Source organism: Bidens hawaiensis, unplaced genomic scaffold (assembly GCF_021521415.1).
Source record: "Bidens hawaiensis isolate Kalapana, Puna unplaced genomic scaffold, B.hawaiensis_p1.1 tig00067384_1, whole genome shotgun sequence".
In the NCBI taxonomy this organism is placed as follows: Eukaryota; Viridiplantae; Streptophyta; class Magnoliopsida; order Asterales; family Asteraceae; genus Bidens; species Bidens hawaiensis.
This window is the reverse complement of record NW_027501947.1, coordinates 2911-29366: the sequence shown is the minus strand read 5'-3', so window position 1 is coordinate 29366 and position 26456 is coordinate 2911. Positions and strand designations below refer to the sequence as shown.

Below are 26456 nucleotides of genomic sequence, written 5' to 3'. Positions count from 1 at the left end.
TTGGCGATCACGTGCCGTCTTCAGTCGTTTGCGGATTTGCAAAACTTTGTCGGTGGTTTCTTGGACTATTTCGGGTCACAATTGATTATCTCCGGTTTCAGACCAGCACACGGGCGTTCTACATTTTCGATCATATAACTCCTCAAATGGTGCGGCTTGAAAGCTCGAGTGATAACTATTGTTATATGAGAATTCCATTAGGGATAAGTGGTCATCCCAACTTCCACCTAAGTCTATCACATAAGCGCGGAGCATATCTTCCAACATTTGAATTGTCCTTTCGCTTTGCCCATCGGTTTGTGGATGATAGGCGTTGCTAAGGTTTAGCTTTGTGCCAAGTGCTTGTTGGAAGCTTTTCCAAAAGTGAGACGTAAAACGACTGTCTCGATCGGAAATTATAAATAGCGGTACTCCATGCAAAGCAACGATGTTGTTCACATAGATACGTGCTAATCTATCCATTGAGTACGACTCATTGATAGGAATAAAGTGTGCGGACTTTGTTAAACGGTCCACAATTACCCAAATAGCGTTATGTTGACGAGTCGTTTTTGGGAGTTTGGTTATGAAATCCATGATTATTAACTCCCACTTCCACACGGGAAGTTCGGGTTGCTGAAGCAATCCCGAAGGCTTTTGATGTTCAGCCTTGACTTTCAGACATGTTAGACATTTCGCAACATGCGAAGCGATGTCCTTCTTCATTCCGTTCCACCAGTAGTTTGACTTAAGATTTTGATACATTTTGTCACTACCGGGGTGCATCATGTACTTGGTTTTATGTGCTTCATTCATGATTTTCTCACGCAAGTCCCCAATGATTGGTACCCAAATCCGGTTTCCCATTCTAAGGATACCATCATTACCTTTGATATGCAAGTCAATGGTGTCGTTACGTTTTTCATCGGAGATTTGGTTTTCATTAATGGCTTGAATTTGAGCGGATTTGATTTGATTATTAAGATCGATTTGAAGTTCTAGCCTTAACGCTCGGACTCTTTTTGGCTTTTCGTGCTCTTTACGACTTAAGGCATCAGCCACAACGTTGGCTTTACCTTCGTGATAAACGATTTCACAGTCGTAATAATTAAGAGTTTCCATCCAGCGTCGTTGGCGCATTTTAAGCTCTTTTTGCTCAAAGATATGTTTCAAGCTTTTATGATTAGTGTACACGATAAATCTTACTCCATAGAGATAGTGCCTCCAAATCTTAAGTGCAAAGATTATGACGCCTAACTCTAGATCGTGAGTTGTGTAGTTCTTCCCGTGCACCTTGAGTTGACGAGAGGCGTAAGCGATAACTTTCTTTCGTTGCATTAGTACACATCCCAAGCCGGAATGAGATGCATCACTAAAGACAACGAAATCTTCGGTACCTTCTGGCAAGGCCAGTATAGGTGCTTGGGTAAGCTTTTGTTTAAGTATATCGAATGCCTCTTGTTGCTTTGCTCCCCATTCATACTTGACGTTTTTGCGAGTTAAAGAAGTTAAGGGAACAACGATTCGAGAGAAGTTTTCAATAAACCTTTGATAATAGCCGACAAATCTCAAGAAACTTCGAATCTCGGTTGGCGACTTTGGGATCTCCCACTTAGAGATGGCTTCAATCTAAGCGGGGTCCACTTGAATTCCATTGATATTAATAACATGACCAAGAAATTGCACTTCGTGCAACCAGAATTCGCATTTTGAGAACTTGGCGTACAACTTCTCGGTTCGAAGAATTTCAAGTAAAGTTCGTAAATGAACTTCGTGATCGTCCTTGGACTTAGAATAAATGAGTATGTCATCGATGAAAACGATCACAAATTTATCTAAGTAAGGCTTACAGATTCGGTTCATCATGTCCATAAATGCAGCTGGCGCATTAGTAAGTCCGAATGGCATAACGGTGAACTCATAATGGCCATACCTTGTTCAAAAGGCTGTTTTCGGAATATCTTCGAATTGAACTTTAAGTTGGTGATAGCCGGAACGAAGATCGATTTTTGAAAAGAAGCTAGCACCTTGAAGTTGATCGAAAAGGTCATCAATTCGGGGAAGTGGATATCGATTTTTGATTGTAACTTTGTTGAGAGCTCGGTAGTCGATGCACATACGCATGGACCCATCTTTCTTCTTGACGAATAGTATCGGCGCTCCCCACGGTGATGAACTTGCTCGTATAAATCCTTTCTCCAAAAGTTCGTCCCATTGTTTCTTCAATTCCTTCATCTCAGTTGGCGCGAGGCGATACGGAGCCTTGGGCGATCGGAGCAGTACCAGGAATGAGATCGATTCTAAACTCTACTTCACGATCGAGAGGAATGCCGGGGAGTTCGTCGGGAAATACATCGGCATATTCGGAAACAATGGGAACGTCTTTAAGTTCTTTGGGCTTTGATTCTTCGGTGACGTAGGCCATGAATGCTAAGCATCCTTGATTTAAACATTTGTTAGCCCTTATCATGGAGATTAGGGTAACTCGGCCAGCATCCTTATCCCCTTCAATTCGAATAGTTCGTTTATCCGGGGCTTGAAGTTCAACAGTCTTGCTATTGCAAAGGATACGAGCATGGTTGTCGGATAACCAATCCATACCCAATACAACATCAAAACCGGCAAGAATCATGGGTAATAATTGAATAGGCAAAACATAACCGGCTAATAAGATTTTTCCATTTTCTAAAGCTTCGGTAATTTTAACAGTTTCGCCATTAGCGGTTTTGACGCTTAGAGTTTTATTAAGTTTGATTAAAGGTTCGTTTAATAGACTACAAAACTTATAATCTATAAAACTTAAGTTGGCACCTGAATCAAACAAGACTCTAGCATATGCGTTGTTAACAAGGAACGTACCGGTGATAGTTTCCGGCATGTCGGCCACTTTCTTCGTATCAAGGACGAAGACTCTTGCATTGACCTTCTTGGGCTCATTCTTTTGACCGCTACCTCATGCACCACCAGTCGCGGGATTATTCTTGGGACACTCGAAGCTAAGATGCCCCATCTCCTTACAATTATAGCAGGTCATCTTCTTCTTCCAACAGTCGGCCGTAGCGTGGCCGGGTCGGTTACATGATTCACAGACTCGTGAAGCAAGGTTGCATCTACCTCTATGATATTTCTTGCCAATTTTGCATTGAAGGATGTCGAGGTTGGAGCTAGAACTTCTTTGATCTTTACCCTTGAAACGGGTATCTCCACCCTTTCTTGAGTCATGTGTCGGTACAACCTTTCTATCTTCCTCCTTGTTGCGGATCATTCCGCCCATCAAGTACCCAGCCAACTCCATCGCGGAGTCAGCGGTTTGTGGCAAGTGCGATCTCACCATATCACGAATTTCACGAGGTCGTCCCCATATATAACGTGTAACTTTGCTGGACTCGGGGGTAACCAGCTACTAATCGGCAATACTCGTGAAATTTCGTGTTATACTCACGAAGGTTTGTTCCGACAACCTTGTGAGCTAAGAACTTAGTTTGAATTTGATCTGTCTCATGCATCGGACAGAACTTGGACATCAATAACTCCTTGAACTCATTCCACGTCAAACCATACATTACCTCCCTTCCTCGACTCATGATCAATGTGTTCCACCACTCCAGTGCTTCACCTTTGAACATCAAGGCCGAATATTGTATCTTCTCCTCTTCCGTACATTTGCTCGTGATAACAATCGTCTCCATCTCTTCAAACCACCTTACGGCATTGATGGCTCCCTTGTCACCGTGAAATTCTTTCGGTCCGTAGTACTTAAAGTCTTTAAATGAACATCCTCCTATCTTGAGTTTCTTAAGTTCTTTACGAACCCCTATATCAGCGTTTGATTCATGTTCGCTCTCTTTCTCTCGTGAAGGTCGAGTACGAGGTTTAATTTCGTGAAGGATTAGATTGAGTATTTATTGTTTGTCTAGTTCGTGATCTATTTTCAGATTCTTCTTGAACAGCTTTTCTGATCATTTGTTGGATTTGGTTCATATACTTGTCGGGAATCGGTTCCTCTCGTTCTTTTTCAGGACCTTTCCCTTTTACTTCGCGTCTTTCGGCTTCCTTTCGGGAAACCTCTCGATTATCACTTTGTCGAGACATATTTTATTCTTTTTCTTTTATATGAAATTTAACACATTTCTTTTCTTATTATTCAAGTTTTATTTATCTCACATTCATATACATATCATAAATGATATGTATATTATTTTATAACTTACTTATATATCGTTTCAACGATATATAAGGTCCTATCCTTATTACATATGTTACATACTTCACACATATCATACAAACTATTTTATACACATAACTTCATCTTTTAAACACATCATCTTCACCATCCACTTAGTCCTTTATAAACTTCTTCACAACTTTGTGAGCTTGTTACATTTGCGAAGAAGTTTGTCTCCCATTTTTTTCTTCTTCTTTCCTTCAGCATCTATCTTTTTCCTCAATTCATCTGTTTCTTGCAAGGCTCGATCCAAATGCTCCTCCTGGGACTGTGGTATGTCCGTAGGATACCCGTATCTTGGAGGTGGGTCGTGGTAACCCATCATCACAATGTCGTAGTGGTTTTTCGGGTTCGGATACGGAGACGTCGTCACATCGAAGGGATAGTTGAAAAATGCATCGGCAGCTTCATTCTGTTCATGAATTTCATTGGCTTGTTCTTCAATAGATGGAATCTCGCCTTTATATGGTGGGAAACTTGACGATGCCTGTCCCTTGAGTTCATGGAGAAACTTTATATATGGATCTACGGAGCCATAGCTTGGAGTTGAGTATTGTTCCTCTTCTGGTGTAATCACTTCATTTGGATTGTCATGATACTCCTCTTCAGGATCAGTTTCCTCTTCCGGTTCTTCTTCCGATTCTTCTTCTGGTTCCTCTTCTATTTCCTCTTGGGTCATTGTTGGAATATGGATCTTCTCATGTGGCATTATTACCCTCATCTTGGGCTTGCGAGAGGGTTCTTCATTGTTGTGTTGTGAGCTAGCGGAATCCATGGTTGAATTGTCGGTATGCCACCTTCGCTAATCGGAGTGGCATTGCATCCAGTCGGATGAAGAAGATTTTGGTTCCTCCTTTATTGGTAAGTTTGAGAGGAAAGCATACGAAGGATGCGGATTTGGTGGTACATATCTGGTCGGGAATTGTTGTGGTATTTCCGAAGGTTGATAAGTTGGAATCTCCGATGGGTAATATGTCGGAACTTCCGATGGTTGGTACATAGGTAGACTTGACGGATGATAGCTTGAATGCCTTGGTGGTTGATGTACTTCGTGTGGAGTGTTGTCAAGGTGGTAGATTGGACTTGGATTGGGATTTTGATTGTGTTCCTCGTTGGAGTTGAAAAATGACTCGAAGTAGTCTTTACTCATGATGCCTTGTGGAAATTTGTAATACTTCCTTGCTCTTCTTGCTTCCTTGTCATAATATTTCATTAACTTCTCATAAGACATCTTTGATAGGTGGTTTAGATTGAGGAGATGGAAAGAAAGGGTTACCAACCAATCTTATCCCTATTCACATTAACAAGTAAATATTTCCTACGCTTGAATCGAAGCTTGGGTATTGTTTTATGACACCCAATTCGCTAAGATCGATGGCTCTGATACCAACCTGTCACACCCCCATTTCGGGCCTAGGGGTTTTAGCGGAAGACTTTATGAAAAACAAAAGATCGATAATATAAAATATTTACATTTCAAAATACGAGACAAAAGTCTCGTTTAATATTTACTTGTGTATATGTTTTACAAAACTATCATATTTTAATATTTACACAAAATTATCCGAGCCATCGAATTCTTGAGCTTCTTTGTCTTGCAAGCTCTAAGCTTGGTTACATGCAAAATGTTATTAAAATACGTCAGCAACGAATGCTGGTGAATACGCTGACGCTAAAATATTTTCTTTACTTAATTACCCCTCAAAACCACGTAAGTCTCGGCCCATCTTGGCTTAGGAATAATCAAGTTAAAACAATCATCATAAACTCGAGTCTCTGCACTAGGTCACCTCAGCGAAACACCGCAGCGTTTATGATATAACATAGGTACCATAAATATACACATGGCCATTCCCCACTCGGACGTAACTTAGGTCCGGCCCATCGTGGATGGAGGTCGTGACCAAGCGTGGTGCGATGTGCCCACCGCATTCCACATATGTAAAGATTCAGACAAACGTATACCATAGTGATATACATGTATTTATACATCTCAAATCCCGTGTAAAGTTATGTTTCCTTAATGTTTTAAGTTCGTTTAAGTTTGAGTTTTGTTTATCTTTTATTAATTTAGGTTTTGAGTCAAGTTTTATATATTTATCGTGTTTTAACTCTTTTGGTGTCTTGCATGTTTTACTTAATTCTTTCTATCTTTTCATGCGAAGTTTAAGTACGTTTTGCTCGTTAATGATTACATGATTGTTCCACTTAGCGTTTCGATTTGTTTTCATGTTGATGTGATGTAAAACACACATGTTTTCCTAATAGTTTTATGTTATTTTGTGCTTAAACGTTAAAGATTATTTTGTTATTCTTGCATTAAATTACATGTTTGTGTATGTGATAGGTCCCATGTTGAAGAGAGCGAGAAAACGAGTCAAATGGAAAAAGAATCAGCTAAAACGGAGCTCGGATGAAGCCGGTACGCAAAAACGAAGACAAATGAGCTGAAAGTCGAAAAACGTCAGAAAATGTCATGTTCGAGCTACGCGACCAGGTCATACCATTCAAGAAGCATGTGGTAGATTCCAACATGTCCCAAGGCTGCCAAGAATGTTCAAGAATCAGCTACCATGTCTATTTTGTCTTCTAGTGGGCCTAGTGGGCTTGTTTTAACATATTTTATATTAAGGAGGTGTTTAAACATATATATAAACCCTAAAACCCTATGAACGAAATTATTCAAGTTTCCAGACATCCCACACATGCTCTAGAGGAGAAACCAAGGAGGATCAAGAGTTCTTTCATCCGGGTGTTCAAGGATCAATCGCAAAGGGTTTTATCGCTCTAACTTTCGTTCCTTATTCATTATTTGTCATGGCTTTCCTCTTTGTTTTTAATACTTGTTTAGGATTGTTTTTAATAATGTTTCTAGGCTAGACTTCATGTCTACCTAGGTTTGATGAACATGTTTGACGCTTGATTCTTGCTTTGGATAATTGTTTGATTATGGATTTCGTTATTTAATAGTAAAGACTTAATTTTGTTTTCATGATGCATATAAGTATTTATTATCTTGATTGATTGTTAACTATTGCTTCATATAGATCTTTTATCTTTTGATTGTGTTATTTAGATTTAGGGTTTATGTTTAAATCATTACTTGGTGTTTTGATTATTGTGATTAAATGGGCCCATTAGATCATAGAAGCTTGTTGATAGTTGGTTAAGGTTTTAAATGTTTTGCTAAATTCCAATAGTTGTAAGGTGAGGAGTTGTTCATGTGTCTTGGTCAATTGCATGCTAGGATAGTTAGTGACAATATTCTTGCTTATTGTGTTGATCCATGTTCATGATGTCATGTTAGCTTATCAAGTTATCTGGGGTTTAGTGTTTCGTAAGATTGCTTGCTGTAGATACTATTAATTAACCCTAATTGATGACTTTGCGGAAATCAATAATACTGATTGCTTAACAATCTAATAATTGTTCTTTGGGATTTCATTTGATTCAGTCAAAGGTCCGTAGGGTTTGTTAGATGAATACGTTTAGAAATCAGTTTCCACAATCATGTTATTTGTCCATTGCTTGATGATTGTTGATGCATGGGATTCTTACCTAGGTAGATTCCTTCTCTATTTGATTATGATCTTGTGTTTGGTTGCTTGTTTATCGTTTACTTGCTTATTTGTTTTCTTATTTTAATATTAGTTTAATATTAGTTTTAATATCCCCCTTAAAACATTAATAATAAATAGTCGTTTCGTAAGTCGAGTCTAATTAGTTAATTAACGTAATTTATAGAGTCCTGTGGGTTCGATATTCCGGACTTACTTAGCTTAGTACAATTGACCGGTTCACTTGCGGGTGTTTTGTTTAGTTGAGTCTTAGGTCTAGTTTTTATTACTTGTTTAATTTAGTTAATATTTATTGACTGTTTTGAGCACATCACATAGCCTGAGGGCTGGCTTATACTCTTATTTATAATGTTTTAAAGACACGTAGCCTCATGTAAAGTTTTACACATAACACGTTTGTTTGTTTGAAAACAAGTTCGTAAAAGTGGGGCGTATTCACCTTTCAATGGGATCGGCTTCCAACACCGTCCGTATGTCTTTCCTTCACTATCTCGCACCTATAGTACGAGTATAACATTCATTAGTCGGATACACGATCCGGCTTTAAGACCTCTAGTCTTAATTATCTCGATGAACCTTTAGTTCATAATCCCTTTTTACTTTAAAACCTTTAGTTGAAAAGTAATATTAATAAACCTTTAGTTTATTTATAAAAACCCGACGTTTCTTATTCATTAAGAAACGTATTTCTTTCTTTATTATTTAAGTATACTCATTACACTTAAATAATATATTTTATAACAAAGAATATTTATACATATATATACTCATATATATATATATATTTTATTTCTTTTCTTTTCTTTCTTTTCTTTGTTATATCTTTCTTTATTTATCGAGAACAACTTTGACTTGGGTATTAAGCCGTTATAATATTTTATTATAATTTTGGTCGGGCATTATGCCTACCTTGCTCGGCTTAGAAATACCCTCAACACTCGGGCAGCACTTCGATTCTACTTGATCTTTTTCACCTTCTCTTGATCAATACTTCTCTTCGGTACGCAAATCGAGACATCAACACTTCTTGGCACATACTTCAAGGTATTCGTCGGGACGTCTGAGCAGCACCTCCTCTTTATATGGAACGTCGTCAGGAAGTGGCACATTTATCGAGGTATAGGGCACTGAAAACGAGGTAGCGGAACACGGTTTTCAAGTCGGATCGAGGGCACGCTTTACGAGGTGTAGAGAGAGAGAGTAGTGAGAGAGTAAATGTGTGAAAATTGGTGTGAGATTATGAAGATCCGGAGGATGCTATTTGTAGGGCTGAAATCGAACCCCATCGCGGTATGCGATGGGTCCCCTAGCTAGCCCGTCGCGTACCGCGACGTAGGCCTGCACAGTCATCCCCTAGACCTGCGACGTGTCAACACGTGGCAGGCGCCGAGCCACGTGGCGACACGTGGCGGACGTGTTGCCACGTGGTGACACGTGGCGGCAGGTGTTACCACCGTGTGCCACGTGGCAAACGTGTCACGCGTGTCAGACCACCCTATCGCGGTACGCGATGGGTGTCTCCTCTGGCCCATCGCGTACCGCGATAGGTCAGGAAATCAGAATTTACACTTTTAGTCCTTGTAGGTTAAAAATTGGCAGAATTGGTCCATTGACTTTGGAAATTGACATTTTTGGCCCGAAATTTACGTGATGTTACATCCTCCCCACCTTGAAATAAATCTCGTCCTCGAGATTGTTTACAAGAACAAGTGGGGTATTTCTTTCTCATCTCAGACTCGAGTTCCCAATTATAGCGATATTAGATAAAACATTAGTCTAATAATCAAGTTAACTCTAGATGGTGAGAATTTATGATATTATAAACTAGTATAATAAATAACTTAATCTTATATAATGACATAAATTCAGGATTCACATCTATACCAATAGTTAGAAATGAGGAAAAAAAACTTGGTTTTGGACATGACCTGCATGTACGAACAAGGTTTCAATTTATTTGAAAAACCATACCCGGAATCATTTTCACCTCTACCCTGCCAAAACCTGTTAAAGGCCCACCAAAACAGTTCACACCCAACCATACCCGGAACCGATTCCTTGAAGAAAGAAAAAACCAATTTGCGCACCTATATCAAGTTACCAACTGTCCAACAGTCATGACTTGTGTCTATGTTATACTTGGGCCGGCCCGTACCTCCAAAGTCCAGTCTTCTACCATGTTTACGATAAGGTTCATTTTTTAAGGCTAAAAATAATAATAAAACCAAACACCATCACAACCACAAGTTAATAAAATATCCCAAAAACACATCATCTCTCCTTTCATAGTTTCATTCCTACACAACTTCCAAAATGGGTTACCAAGTTCACTCTTCACACCCTCAAATCCTCTTCAAAATCCCCATAACCAAACCAAAACATCCCATATTCCAAACAAAAACATTAGTTCCAACATCCTCGTACAATCAAGACCAACAATCCACCACCATTTCAACTATAAAACCAGACACATACAACGTTGAGTTCAACACATTGGGAGCACGCAAACTTGGTATATCAAGATATCCTGATTTTGAATATAATGCTCAAGGTGGTGAGGGTAACGGGGTTGGTAAGAAGATGGTGGGAGTTGACTTTAATGGTGAGACTTCCGTTGACTTTGATGTTAAAACACTTTATATTCCACCGTTAACGACCACGACAACGAAGTTCCTCGGCTTGCCATTGCCGCCGTTTTTGAAGATTGCGATTGTTCCCGAGATATTTAGAGGGATCATCAATCTAGAATCCGGGAAGGTAGAGTTTGTTTCGATATATAACCATTGTATTTGGTGTTAGTTGAACGGGTTAATTTGAAATGAGCTGGCTCATTTAACTTTAAGCTCGGGCCCACACTGGCTCGGGCTTGTCAAGCCCTAAGTCATACTAGTTGTACACTTGTACCCATTTAAAAAAAACTCGATGGTGTCAATGTGTCATAAATAATATAAACTTTGAAAATATATATCGTCTTTTGGTATACTAGTTGGACCGATTGTGCTGGTTTAAAAACATTATAATATCGTATCTAACTTAAAACAAAATATGAAGCATTTTACATTTCATTAAGATTTTATAAGTTTAATTAAGTTTAAATATTAAAGGAATAAACTAGGGCGGGGAGGGTTAGTTCGGTTTTGTTATTGCCTTAAACCGAACTATATATGGAAGGGAAAATTCACAAAATAGTCTATTTTGAACAACTTTTTCCAAAAATAGCCTAGATTTTCATAAATAGCCTAGGCTAAATGAAAAGAGGGCGGAAAATCAACAAATAGACGAAACGAGTGTGAGATAACTTACTTGCAAATTATCAAATAATAAGACCAAACATGAATTGATTGATTAAGGAGATAATTGTTGGTTAGGTTATTTACAAGAACATTTGTTGTTAACATAGGTGGATCTTAAATTCAAGGCCAAATTCTGGTTTTCAATGGGGAGCATCTACAAAGCTCCACCATTGTTGGTGGAAACATTATTAACATCCGAAGAATCGAAAGGAAGCATTCGGAGTGGGAGTGGAGAGAGACTTGATGAACAAGGAAGGTGCAAGTTAGTTGGAGTCGCAACTGTCGAACCCATTGATGATTTTTTGATGAATTCTTTCCTTGATCTTCCAACTGAATGTCTTGCAATCTTAAATGCCACAATTACTTTCTCTAAAGATGAAGAACTTTAAGTAAAGTCATGACCAATTTGTAATTATTATCATTGTTCATAATACACTAGTTAAGATTACGAAACAATGTTCCTTTGTTTTTCCTTAAGGTTGTATATTGTTCAAGATTAGGGATGAGAATGGGACCGGAATTGTAAACCCCAGTCTTGTACATGATTGTGATATTGCGTTTTATACTCAGCTCAATACCCGTCGAGTGTGTTGCTAATAGAAATATTCTGCATATTTGGGCTTAAAATTTAAGGTATATAAACTACTTGGGCTAATTTAATTCTAAGTTTCTTACCTAAATCTAAATTCTTAATAGTTAATACTATAGATCGAACAGCCCATCAATTGAACTTGTGTTAATATTCTGGGTTGAAGCCTAGCTCTTTTTGTCTGATAGGCTTGACAATTTTTTCTACAAAAAGCCCAACTAGCCCACAAAAGTTTATGAATCTATGAAGGATGGACTATGGAGTATGAACTAATAAACTATGATAAAAAAGCTTGGTGTATAATTGGTTTAAATGCTACCTGAGTAATTACAATCAAAGCTGTACAAAAAGCTTATCGTGTTTTATTGTATTAAGTTGTGATGGCATATAAATTTATCGTGTCGAACAATCGACTAAAACTCTCTAGTTTCTTGTAAAGAATCATAGAAAATTTTCTATGGTGAATGTACGGGGTTTAATAACCGACACGAGCGCAAGAAAAAAAAAAGTTAAATAATCATGAATGCGTAAGATATTGTTTGTAAAAGCTAGCTATATACCAAATATTCTATGTTTTTTTAGTTTTTATTTTAAATTAAATACAAGCCAACCTAATATGATTCATGTTGGTTGAAGGAGTTATTAATTGTGTTTTGTGAGATGCTAATGTAGCATCTACCGTTTATATTAGTGTTGTAATGCTATGACGATTATGCCAAGATGAACATATGCGTGAAATTCAATATAAATGACTAAGGCCCGCCACTCTGAACTCTAAACTTATAGGACACAAAGCATTTTACAGGACTTATCTATCGGTAAAAGAAGAAAATAAATATTAAGAAGTAAACTAGTGGAACGATAAGCACCGTGATGTGATGTGATGTGATGTGATCTATAAAGATATGGGCTGCAACAACGAAAGTGACATCACATTATATGCATTTATGCACAACCATCAATGGTCCTATACCAATCATGATTCAAGGTACACATGAAATATATTTGCTTTGTTTATGTCTAGATGTGGATGGTCATATTCTTAGTTGAGTGTAAGTTTTTACCTGTAAAGTTTACCCTTACACAGGTTTAATCATGCAAATATTTTGATGGCCCAATACTATAGAATAAGATTTAAAAGAATTGTCAAGAAAAAGACTAAAACCACATGATTAAGGTGTAAACATAAACAAAATATATAATGTTAAAGATTATCAAATCCTAGGTAAAGAACTAAAGATGATAAATAACACCAACTAAAATGATATAATAAACGTCCAAGAGCTTTAGCTCAACTGACATTGGATAGGAAGTGAAAATTTGAGTTGCATAATAAGCTCGGTGCTAGTATTGAGCATATCTATACCACAAATCACTAAAAATGGATACAAATACCGGTACCGAAAATGTTTTGAACATACCCATTGAAGGTAAAAATTTGGTTAAATACAGTACCAAATCATACTGTACCGATCTCCAAACCTCAAAAAAGTTAACACTGGCATTACCCGGGTACTATTTGTTTATCCTTATGTATAACAATAAAACACTTTTAAACACTAAAATTAAAACATTAAACCCATAAATAAAAAATAAATATGAAAGAAAACAAAAAAGTCTATAAAAACATTCACTTTCAATCCATCAAAAAATTCATAAAAAATGTGAGTGAAGTTTTTATAGTGTGGAAAGTGGTTTAGGGTGTTATGAATGAATGAGAGAGAAATGTAGTGATTTTCCTGTATATTTGAAACTTATTGTTCACGCCATATAATTTATTAATATATTTTGAAAGTGGTTGTAGATGAAAAAAAAAAGAGAAATGATAATAAAGTTATAAAAATATTATTTAATTAAAAACAATAAAAAATATAATAATTTTAAGGTATAATGTAATTTTTAATTTGAAGATAAATGAGAGTAAAAAATACTTTTAATATTATATTTTTTGATCATATAACTAAAAACTCTTGTGATTTTGGTCCCGTGGTTGGTTGGCTTGCCTATCACCATGGAGATACAATACATGTTCAGTTCCCACTTGGGTTATTTCCACGGACATCCGGGTGAAAAGACGAATCAAAGTTTTATCTCGAGTTCGAACCTAACATGGCGCGAAGGTTTACAAATTTAATCCGGTTCCCACGCATCAAGAAGGGTATGGTCTCACAGCGATCGATGAATCCACCTTGAATATAGCCCCGATTTACACGTAGGATTCTCTGTCATTCAAGAAAATATAATTAAAAACTATATTATGCCTTGTTTGTCTTTTAAATGAAAAAATTAGACTACAAAAAAGATTGACAATATCGAAATCTGACTTATAATTATTATTAAACTATTGGTGTCACAACTCACAAGTCACACAACTCACAATCACAAGCAAGCAATTGTAAACCAACCAAACAAACTTATCACGCGCTGACAGATAACTCACCGCCACGTGTCCCTCTTATTTTCATTATTATTATTTCTTCAATTCATTCATTCATCAATCAATCGAATCAATAATCTTCTCCACACACCAACTGTTATTCAAATCAATCCAATCCAATCAGTTATTATTATTATTAATCATTGATTACGTCATCCGCTACTTTCTCATCTTCTCCGTTGCTCTGTAATTCATCCGATGGCGATATTGCTGTTATTGTGGCTTGTTGCTGCTGGTGTTAGTGCCACTGATGGCGGTCATGATCCGATTTATATGTAAGTTTTACTGACTTCTCATTAATTTCACGTTATTTGTATATGTTGTAGGTTATTTCATTAGATTTAAACCCTAGCTTTAGTGATTCAGCCGATTGAGGTGTTAGTGTGTAGTTTTGGAAGTATTTAGAAACTGTTAGGGCTGTAAATGAACCGAATGCTTTAGTGATGTGTCTTGCAGGAAGTTCGTTTGATAAATGTTCGATTAACTAAATGAACGAACACGGACATATGAATAAGAAATTTTGTTTGGTTAACTAGACGGATGGACATGAACGAGGCTATGCTCGTTCAGTTGTGTTCGTGAACATTCGATAATGTGTTCGTTTGTGTTTACTTTCATTGTTAATCATCATCATCATCATCATCATCATCATCATCATCATCATCATCATCATCATCGTACTCGGTATATCCCACCAATAGCAAAGCTATGGTAGGGTCTGAGGAGGGTAAGATGTAGACAGCCTTACCTCTACCCCCTAGGAATAAAGAGGCTGCTTCCGGTGATTGCATCAAGCCTTGGACATAAGGCACATAACACTCAACCATTGGGACACCGCCGATTGGTGCATGTACCCTTGTCTTTCGGCTATCAACACCACCACATGATGCCTGATTAACCTTCCGCCACTTTTAACGTTATTTTCACGAGATTAGTAAAATAATGTCAAAATTAGTGCAATTTCACTTTTGCCCACCCGAGGGTTTACTTTCATTGTTAATTTTTTTTATTTGCGTTTTAAACTCTTAATTTTTGTACTTCAGGCGATCTCAGTATTATGTAGATTTTAAGGCTGTTTAGGTATAAGTGTATAGTTTTAGAAATATTTAGGTGTTCTTACGGCTGTAAATGGACCGGATGTTTGACGAACTGTTAGTGATGTGTCTCGCAAGAAGTTCATTTATGCTCGTTTGATAAATTAAGGAACGTGAATAAGAAATTTCGTTCGATTAACTAAATGAACGAACACGAACAGAGGCTATGCTCGTTCAGATATGTCTGTGAACATTCGATATGTGTGTGTTTATGTTTACTTTTTAAACTCTGTTGTACTTCAGCCGAACATCATTTTTATGTAGATTCTAAGTTTACTGAGGTTAAGTGTATAATTTTAGGAATATTTAGCAACTGTTAGGTATTCTTAGGAAGTTCCTTTATGAATAAGATTTTTGTTTGATTAACTAAATGAACGAACACGAAAAGAGGCTATGTTTGTTCAATTGTGTTTGTGAACATTTGATAATGTGTTCGTTTACCTCCGTTTAAGTTCGCTTTTATATACTTTCATTCTTTAGTTTATTTTATTTTATATTTTATATTTTTTTAATTTTTTATGTGTTTTTAAACTCTAACTTTTGTACTTCAGCCGATCTCATTTTTGTGTAGATTTTAGGTTTATTGAGGTTAAGTGTATAATTTTAGCAATACTTTTGCAAGGTGTTAGGTATTCTAGAAATATTTTTGTAGCTATGAAAAGGTCAATGGGGGTCCTATTATTAAAGATTTGACATGACCACATGGTGATGATAAACCTAGACCATAAGTTATGCTAGAATGCATGTGCAAATTCTATGGTTCATGAAGCATAGAAATGATAGGCTATTAAGCTATGGATTATAAATGATTGAAATCAACTGGTAAATAGAATTCAAAACACGTGTAGCTGTTTGAAGTTAAGATTTATTTATTTTTTTGAAATTCTTTTGTGTATTTGTCTTATTTTTTGTGGTTTTTGTGTTGCATAGTGCCACAATTTTTACATTTGAGAATTGAGATGCGAAAAACTCACACAAGCATCAACATCCTGTTATTAATATCTCTAATGATTATGAAAATCAGATGTTAAGTTTATTGAGGTAGAAAGTGTATAATGTTAAATCAATACGAAGACACTACTGGTATTTCACATGTTGCAATTGCCAGTTATTCTAGAAATATTTTGGCCGATTGAGCTGCTATTGAAGATTTGACATGACGACATGGTGATGATAAATCTAGACCATATGAAATGTCATAGGCAGGACAAAAGGCAACTGCCAGATTCATGTGTATGTTAAGCTTTGAATTAGAATTGTGTGAAATTACCTAGTATGCAGAACTCAAAAAGTCAAAACGCATGTAGTCATGCTTTAGTTGTTTGAAGTTAAGATTTATGAAATTCTTTTGTGAATTTGTCTTGCTGTTTGTGGTCATTTGTGGTTTTTTGGTTGCACAAAGAGACAATCCTCCATGGTTGTGAATTGTGATGCAAATAATATCCTTAATTATTATGAAATCACTAATCAGAATAAGAAAAGGGAAGCTATAAAGATAATGTGAAACAGACAAATAAGGTAAAGTTATCTGAAATGTTAGTCAACCAGTCTCTTTTCATTACTTGACTTTCTGTAGATTCTTCAGACTTCCAAAGAAGCTGCACTCATGATGTGAACACATATAGTAAGGTAACATTACTTGGTTAGCTTCGTAAATTACTAATATTTTCTTCACTTGAACTTTCTGGTTTAATAGAGATTGTGTTGCGCAATGTGAGAAGACTGGATGTGCCGGGGATATATGCTTCCAACACTGCAATAATGTGACATCTGAGGGACAATCTGTTGGTGACCCGTGGTACCTACAAGAACCGCTTTATTTAAAATGGAAAAAATGGGAGTGTCTTAGTGGCTGCAGATATGAATGTATGCTTGTTAGAGAGGAAAAAAGAGAGAAAGCCGGGACAAACCTGTCAAATATCATGGAAAATGGCCACTCAAACGCGCGTTTGGGATCGAGGTGTTACAAATTGTTGTGCTTTATGTTGATTTTCGAATACTATATGTTTATTTTTGAGAAGTATTATTGGTGTATGCAGGAACCTGTGGCTGTAGCACTCTCTGCACTTAATCTTGCTGTGCAGTTTCATGGGTGGGTTTCGTTTTTCATCCTTGTGAACTACAAGTTGCCTTTAAGCCCAACTAGACAGACATATTACGAATACACTGGGCTGTGGCATGTATATGGGACGTTATCAATGAACTTCTTATTTTGGAGTGCTGTTTATCACAGCAGGTAACTGGCAATCCTCTCTTCAACACCCCCCCCCCCCCCAACACACACACACACACAAATAAAAAAGGAACTTGTTCATCAGTTGTGGGATAGATATTGAAGGGTGTTAGAACTTGATTTTCAATTTTTACAAACAAGGATCCCAAAATTGGTGAATGTACACAAAATTTACTGTCAGAAAAGAGTAAAAGTTATATTTTTGACAGAAGCGGGAGTGAAAGTTAAGTTTTTGACAATGTTAGGAGTGAACATTCAACTTTTGACATAGTTAAGAGTAAAAACTCTTTTTGGGGGGTGAAAAATTAGTTTTTCACATAGTTAGGAGTGGAAATTCAATTTTAATTGAAAATCCAGTTTTTGACAAAGTTAGGTATGAAAATTCAGTTTTTGACTGAGTCAGGACTTAAGGGTGAGAATTCAGTTTTTGACAAAGTTTAGAGTGAAAATTCCATTTTATTAGTGAAAGTTCAGTTTTTGACAAAGTTAGGCACTTAGACGTGACAATTCAGTTTTTGACATAGTTAGGAGTTAAAAACTTATTATAAAATTTTTGACAAAGTTAGGAGTTAAAAACTTATTATAAAATTTTTGACAAAGTTAGGAGTGAAGGTTTATCTTTTTGACAAAGATAGGGAACCAGACTGGTTATCTTTTAGGCAATATCAGTTTTTTTTTTTAAATAGAAAACATCATCATCATCGTACTCAGTATATCCCACCAATAGCAAAGCTATGGTAGGGTCTGAGGAGGGTAAGATGTAGACAGCCTTACCTCTACCCCATAGGGATAGAGAGTCTGCTTCCGGTGAGACCCCCGGCTCGATAGTAGTTTTGCATCAAGCCTTGGACATAAGGCACATAGCACTCAATCATCGGGACACCGGCTGATCGGTGCATGTACCCTTGTCTTTCGGCTATCAACGCCACCCACATGATGCCTGATTAACCGTCCGTCACTTTTAACGTTATTTTCACGAGATTAGTAAAATAACGTCAAAATTAGTGCAATTTCACTTTTGCCCACCCGAGGGTTCACACATATATACATCATATGTGCGCACCGCAAGCAGGGCTAAATAAAAAACCAACTTTCACACCCAATTTTAAAAATTGAACTTTTAGTTCTTTCGATAAAAGAAGAAATTTCATATGCACCACATTGTCATATTTAAGATCTTTGGTTACATTTCTTGGCAATTTTCTTTTATATCATTAGATAGTGTGATACAGTGTATGTTTCTGAACAATAAGCAGTTTTACAAGTTGTACCTAAAACTTACTTTTGCGTGTCACATAATTAAAGACCAACCTTTTTTATTAATTACTTCCACAAAAAGTGATTAGTGCTACTTACTAATCATTTAGTTATACAAAAATAAGAAGCAGCCTTTTAATAAATAAGCAAATGTTTACATCCTTTCATGCTGGATGCAACCGGTTAATAACTTAATATTTTTCAGGGATGTGGAAATGACGGAAAAGTTAAACTATTCATCTGCTGCTGCCTTACTCGGGTTTTCTCTTATAGTAGCTATACTAAGAGCTTTAAATATTAGAAGTGAAGCTGCTCGTGTGATGGTTTCTGCCCCATTAATCGCCTTTGTAACAACCCATATCTTGTATTTAAACTGCTATAATTTCGACCATGGTAAGATACTGTTTTGAACATATTTGGTTATCATCTTGCAAACCAAACATCACCCAGATAGGGCTGTAAACGAGTGGCGCGAGCTCAAACTTAAAAAACCGGCTGAGCTCGTTTATTTTAATAAGCTGAAATGCCGTGTTCCAGCTTGGCTCGTAAAAGCTCGAGCCAGCGCGTGGCTCGTTTAGCCAGTTCATTCATTTTGATTTTTTTTTACGCATATTGATATATAAAAAACAAAAAAGTGATTTTTTAACATACACATCATACAAAATGTATAAACTAGAGAGTTTATAACTATATATGTATTATTTATGTTATTTTCTAAAATTGTTTAAGAGTAATTTACACGAATGGTCCTCTTTTTTTATAACATAACTTTTATTTTGTTTTTAATTTTATATTTTTATTGAATTTTAATATTAAGGGGCATTTTAGTCATTTCAAACCACTTAAATGAAAAGGCTAACTGTTCATTCCATGCCATAGACCATTTGTGTTACGTTTATTATAAGTTTGGACTTGTAGTGTACTTTCCCATACTTAGGGACCGAAAATAAAATATGAACATACCATAAGGACCATTCATTCAATTTACTCTTTTTTAAAGACCGAGAAGCAGATTCAGAATTTTATATGTATTACTTTTGTTTGTTTTTCAATATTTTATATGTTATTATAGTTGCTGTTACATGTATTAAAATTTGGATTTTATTTAAACTAGCCAATCGAGCGAGCTAACGAGCAAGTTATTGAGCGATCCATGAGCCGATCCAACCTTAGCTCGGGCTAGGCTCGTATACAAACTGTTTAAACATATGAAACCTAATCTTAAACTTATTTCAGGTTTAAATATGAAGGTTTGTCTTATATTGGCGGTAGCACAACTACTCGTGTGGGTAGTTTGGTCCGGTGTCTCTAACCACCCATCTCGTTGGAAGATTCGGTTGGTGGCAGTTGGAGAATGTTTGATTATTTTCTTTCAAATATATGACCTCCCACCCTTTTGGGGGTGTTTGGATGCTCATGCTGTTTCACATGCCATTGCAATTCCTATATCATACATTTGGTGGGGTTTCATTCATGATGACAGTAGATACAGGACAACAATACTCCTCAAAAAAACAAAGTAGGACAACAACATTGTCCCATTGTCCAACATGTTTGTTGATTAAGGTACAACACTGCTAATTTGTTATTGCCTTTTTGCTTGCATACTGGTTATTGCGAGTTTTTTGTATCAAAAACTTGTGTCGATGTGGGGTTTTTTTTTTTTTTTTTGAAAGCTCCGGGCCGTTGGTTTTTACCGATTTAGAAGTCGGTATGTGTACCGCTTAGTGTGGGATTCCTTTTGCTTGTTTGTTATGGAGCTTTTGTATGCGCTTGTATTCGGTTTGGATAATAATTTATTTCATGCTGTTGTGCTTATTAACAAGTTATCTTGGTTCAATTGAGAAATTGGGAATTTTTGTATTTCATTTTTCTTATTGCCATGATTGTAAACTAGTGTGAAGAAGATGAAGTTAATAAAAGATTCAAGAAATAAGCTCGTTAAAAACTCGAGCTCGTGTAAATATTCGAGTCACGTTTCAGTGACTGTTAGGACTTGATATGACTGGCTCGTATAAAAGTTAACAAAATTATATTGCTGTTAGCTTATCATTTGAGGCATTCATAAAAGTTAAAACAAAATTATCAAGACTATGAAAATCTGTCAAACCACGAGCTGGTTGTGTCTGGAGACGAGTTCTGTTTCTGGCGAGCTTGAAAGTATTGAGTATGTCTGGCTTGATTCGTATTGTTATTGGCTCGAGGTAGGCGTTTGAATTTGTGCCGCTACGGGTTCTAACGTTCATAGACTAATTTCAAAATATTTATTTGTGCTCCAAAGCTTCAAACAAATACGGTCTTGCACTTATGAAATTCTATTTCAAATTCATCTGTTTTAATCATAAAAAAATTATTTTTGAGATTACTTATTAATAAATTCTCTCAAAGTTACATATTAAATAATTATAAATTCATAAGATCACATGTTAATTTTTGAAAAGCTTTTCTTATGGTAAGGTGACACGTTTTGAGAATTTTCCAACTTTTTATACAACAAAATAATTTTTTTATTGCTTTTTTTTAGACTTTTATTATTTAATATATAAATATTATAGTTAAACCGTGTGAACCATGTTTTTCTTTTTCACTTTAAATAACTGACATGTTTTTAGTATAGATACACACTAGATGTCACAAAACAAAGAAGTTGTCGGCTAATAATTGATATGAAAAACCGTATTTGCCAATAATAATTGTTAAAATTATGGTCTTATGTATGATAAAAGGCCTCTTAACTATAAATAAGGTTATATGAACACATTTAACACGAGAATTAACACAAAAATCTTTATAGAAGCATCCCTACTCACTTGGTCCATGCACAATTGCCCATCACTCACTCTAGAAGGTTGACTGTCTATCCTAGATCTTCCCATTTCAAATAAGGTCCCAGACTCGATCTAGTATCAAGGTGATTCTTTTCACGCTCCTATATATATATGGGTCGAATTGATGACCATTGCATTACAAATGCGATGCTCTTACCTCTGATGGGTTGAATTCGATTTTAGCTCAAAAATCTTGTTGTCATATGGTTGTCACTTGTCAATGATCACATAACAACATTTAACACGAGAAACATTTAAGATAAAAATCTTTACAAAATTATGAAATTATGTTTCTCACTAATAAAATAATAAAAATAACTATAAAATATTTAACATGAAAAACATTTAACACGAAAATCTTTATTGCACTATATGGTGTGAATAAGAATTAAGAGCCCTGTGACCCTAAGGTCGCAAGTTTGACTTCCGCTTCAACACAAAATCTTGATGTCATTAACAAGGGTCGCTAATGAGCTCTCCACGCACAGACAAATCAGGGAATTCTAGTCGATTTCATCCTAAAACAAGTTAATGTCATCCTCAAACGTCAAGCTAACGATAAACTATTGAAATCCTAGCAACATAAATGAATATTAAAGCAGCATATGAACACTAATAAAGTATAATAAGATATTTTGTTGAAGTATGCTTTTCAATTTCTTTCTGGAACGTTTACAAAAGCACCACCGTCCTCTTTTGAAAATAACATATTAACTAATCAACTATAACCTCTACGTTTTAAAAAGTGTCACGTGTATAACCGTTTTTTAATTCTAACAACCAAATATATTATCTTAAAAACAATCATATTTTCATTCTCCACCTCAATCCACACACTTTTACAAAAAATTTAATATTAACAATATACATAATAATATTTCAAAAATAAAAAATCAATAGCTCCATAATGACATGTCACCACCATACTCCACGTCATCACCACCATACGCCGGTGGTGGTGGCACCATTAACCCCTCCGCCATATTAACCAACAATCCAGGCATCCCAAACTCTTCCTCTTCATCCACAAACCCCACATTCCCTCCAAAATCCACAGCGGGTATCCCCGAAACACCACCGCTCCCATCTTCGCCTTCCCGGAACCCCTCGGCCGCCTCCACGGCCGCCTTCCGAATATCTTTCGGGTCCAACGAGGCCGGAACCGGGAGCCGCCAACACGAGTCCGCAAAATTCAAACACGCGGACCGCCCCCGAAACGCCAACGCGGCCCACGTCATGTGCTCGGGCCGCCATTTCCGCGGTCGGGAACGTCCCTAGCCATATCCGCGACTGCTTATACGGCTCTCGCACTTCGCAAACCCACTTCCCGGAGCTCCGCTGCCTCACGCCACGGTACACCGGATGCCGCGTCTCTTGAAACTTCTTCCGCCCCGCTCGCTTCTTCGGGTGGCTCGACGCCAACATAACCGCCTCCTCTGACGTTTCTGATGTCGCCGCCCCCAAAAAATTCTCTCTCATCCACATCAGCGTAACAGCTACCAGACCCATATTCAAATTGGTCATAGTAATCATTATAACCATTATTATTATTATTATTATTATTATTCATATTATTCATCTCCATATGAAAATAATATGAAAGTGGCTAAGCAAGTCAAAGTAACCTCAAAAACTGTTGTTGACTGAATCTTTGTTAAAAGTTGAGTAAGTTATAACTGACACAAGTGTATCAACATATTCACATATATAACATATATAGTTATGGTTAGATATATACATGTAAATAAAGAACATGTGTGTCTAAGGGGGGTGGGGTATACGGTTAAGACACGGAGAAGTTATTGTAATAAGTGAAAAGTAGCACACAGAAAAGGGAAGGTAGGGAGTAAGTGAAAAGTGGCATAGTTGTGAGTCCAAAAGTGGATAAGGTTTTAATGTACAGCTGTTATCTAACTGGGTCCTATGTTGTTGTATGGGGTGGAACACGTGTTAGTTTTGTGTCTTTTGAAAGTTACTTAGGCTAAGGGGTGTGGGGGGCTCTAATGGGGGCGCGAGTGGGGGCTCCAGCCAATAATATTGTGACGTGTGGCAGAGAGAGAAACTGGATAAGATGGGTGTTGGAGCCCCCGTTGGAGCCCCTGGCCCTGGTGTGGAGGGGCGCGAGCAGGGGCTCCAGCGGATTTTTTTTTTATTATTTTACAAATTTAATCTAATAATAATATTAAATAATAATAATAATCGTCAACGGCCCTCTTTTGTCGTTTCCTTCCTTACACACACGCACGACCACCTCATCTCCGTACCACTCTCTATAACCACCCATTCACCACCTTCTTCTTCATCTTCATCTTCACTCATCCCAATTCTCATACTCATTAATGGCAACTCCTACATTCATCGATTCCAACTCTCACATGGACAAACTCACCTCAGAAATCTTCTCCATCCTCGAAAACAAATTCTTATTCGGCTACTAAAGACACAGTTGCTGTTCCGATGGAAGAACTGAAGTCCGGCAGACACGTCACCGGAAAAGTCAGAATCCTTATTGGTTAAATAAGAGCCCAACGGCTCATTTTAAATGTCCAACGGCTAGATCACACATTCCCATGCATCTTTACGCCCATCCTCAGCCGCTAAGGGGCTTGCGCCTGCTTTGAATTCCGTGCTCGCGCCCCTCTCGCGCCCCCTCTCGCGCCTCGGTGGTGTGGTGCTCGCGCCTGGGGGCGCGAGCGGAGGGGCTCTCGCGCCCCCCGCTGAAGCCCCACACACCCCTCAGCCTTATGAAGCTACTTACGTTTCGGCTTTTTTTAATAAGGGGACAACTACATGCCATCCTTGTCTCCTCACACGATGAAATTGTATAATATTGTATAAACTAGTATAAAGTAATATCATGTATATACTTTATCGTTACAAGTCAGCCAATCAGGACTGTCTCTAAAAATTGTTAAATTTTTTAAGTTGATAACGAGAAAATTTGAAGCTTAAATGAAAAGAGTTATTTTTTTAGTTTAAACAATTTAATTTTTAAATATGATTACTTTGACTGATTTTAAAACTTTTTGTATAAAATATTATATGATATTTAGTACAAAACTAACTTAAGACTATGGATAGTGAGTTCACGGGTTGACAGCCCATTAAACACGCACTCCGATGAAAACCATGCAGTTTTTCTAATTTTCTAATGCCAGCTGAAGAGATAGGTCCCAGCAGAGCCCAGTTGGACCCGCAAGACTCACCTTGAAGAGGGACGTCTGCGCAAGGACCAACTGGTTCCGCAGGACCCACCATGCTCAGAGATGAAGACCTTACGCGCAGTACGTCAGCTGTTCCCCGCAGGAAAAGCCTCCCAATGGTGAAGTACTCCGCCTGTTCCCGCAGCTGCGGATACAAGCCATCAGGGAAGGCTACCCGCACTAATAGCAAGGCTACACGCACAAGGCACTAACTCTCAATAATTCAGTGTCCACCTGAAGGAATGAGCAAGGCGGGAATACTCCCGCCCAAATGAGCCAGTCCGTACGCTTCTGGAAGATCTTTTGTACTATACCTGCCAAGGTATGGACAAAATAGACAAGATCTGACCAAAGCAGCCCATGAACCAATCACAGGGTGACAGCTCACCGACAACAGTACAAGGAGGAGCACGCTCTAATACTGTTTGTCACTATTAGCTGCTGCCTACTCACCAACCCTTGTCGTGGCACGCACATAGCCTGCAGTTGGTGGAAAAGGAATAGTACACAGCCGGCGGAAAAGGAACAGTACACACTATCAGCCGCTGCCTACCCACCAACCACTGGCATGGCACGTGCGTAGCCCACAGTTGGTAGAACAGGAATATTATACAGCTGGCTGTACCTGCTTGGAAACCTACCTTCGCTATAAATACTCCAACACCTTGGAACGGTATTATTATCTTGTATCTTACCTTCACTAGCTATTTCTCTCAATATACACATATTCAGAGCAATCTAGTCTGATTCTCACGCCGGAGGGTGGTCACAAGGAGGAACCCCCCCTTCTCAGTGACGAGCTCACGGTGTCTGTTTTGCAGGTCATCTGAAGAACATCCTTCTTTGCCGGACCTAACCCTCGTGGGAAACATTACTTAATCCCCAGATTATCCATAATCTGCCCCGGGGTCACTTAGTGTTTCTTCATTGGCGCCATCCGTGCATAAAAAGCTAGAACTAATTTTCTCAGTTTTTTCAAAACCTCTGAAGAGATGGTTAACGTTACTCCAGTCCCAAGGCCAGTGAGTAACCAGGAAACCCCGGTAATCACAACCCCAGCTACTGGGGGGAACACCGGCGGTCACACAAATTTTACGAACACTACCCCGGCTACCCAAGCCGGGGCAAGTGCAGTAAACAATCTTTCACTGGGATTCACCGATGCCCAGTTGGAGAAACAGACGAGGCTCCCCCGCCAAACACTCGATCAAGTTAAAGCGTGGGCCGAAGCACGTCAGAAGGAATTCCAAGCCGAGTTGGATGAACGCTTGCGTTCACTCCAACAGGCTGACGAATTCGGAAGCACTCGACAACAGCTCAACATGAGCAGTGAGTGCGAATACTCAGACGATGATCGGGAGGAATCCGACACCGGCGCAAACCCTCGCCATAGGGCGAAAGGGAAGCGTAAGGAAACGGACTTCCAACCGAGAAGGAATTTCGGAGAAACCTTCAAACCAAGGAGCGCGGGGGGGAAACCCACGTGACTTCTCCAAAACCTTTAGACCAACTGCTGCAAATGCGGGAACATCCAAGTTTGCAAGGGACATTGCGGAAGCAATCGCCCCGAGAAGTGCCAAACAGATGTCCAACATCGGCACTTATGATGGTATATCCGACCCAGACGATCATTTGAACAGATTCATAGCGGGGGCAACCGTCAGCAACTGGACGGAACCCACGTGGTGTTATATGTTCCAGATGACGCTGGTTGGAGCGGCCAGGGCGTGGTTTGATCGT

The 26456-nt window shown here is 37.9% G+C and overlaps 1 protein-coding gene and 2 pseudogenes across 2 annotated transcripts; 2 read left to right on the top strand and 1 right to left on the bottom strand.

Moving 5' to 3' along the window:
- Positions 1-9898: 9898 nt before the first annotated feature.
- LOC143604947 (uncharacterized) lies at positions 9899-11731 on the top strand. Its single transcript, XM_077081259.1, has 2 exons — positions 9899-10539; positions 11183-11731. The coding sequence occupies exons 1-2, from the start codon at positions 10096-10098 to the stop codon at positions 11462-11464; spliced, it is 726 nt and encodes a 241-aa protein (XP_076937374.1). The 5' UTR covers positions 9899-10095; the 3' UTR covers positions 11465-11731.
- Positions 11732-14158: 2427 nt separating this feature from the next.
- Positions 14159-20612, top strand: LOC143604943 (uncharacterized; annotated as a pseudogene). Its single transcript, XR_013148395.1, has 5 exons — positions 14159-14376; positions 16892-17155; positions 17235-17431; positions 18891-19078; positions 19922-20612. The product of XR_013148395.1 is annotated as an uncharacterized LOC143604943 (transcript).
- A 1564-nt stretch (positions 20613-22176) lies between these two features.
- LOC143604942 (dehydration-responsive element-binding protein 1E pseudogene) lies at positions 22177-23200 on the bottom strand (annotated as a pseudogene).
- Between the last annotated feature and the right edge of the window lie 3256 nt (positions 23201-26456).

Coding starts and splice junctions, on each gene's coding strand:
- LOC143604947 (XM_077081259.1), top strand. CDS start 10,096: ATGGGTTACCAAGTTCACTCTTCACACCCTCAAATCCTCTTCAAAATC. Junction 10,540..11,182: donor TCAATCTAGAATCCGGGAAG/GTAGAGTTTGTT, acceptor TTGTTAACATAG/GTGGATCTTAAATTCAAGGC.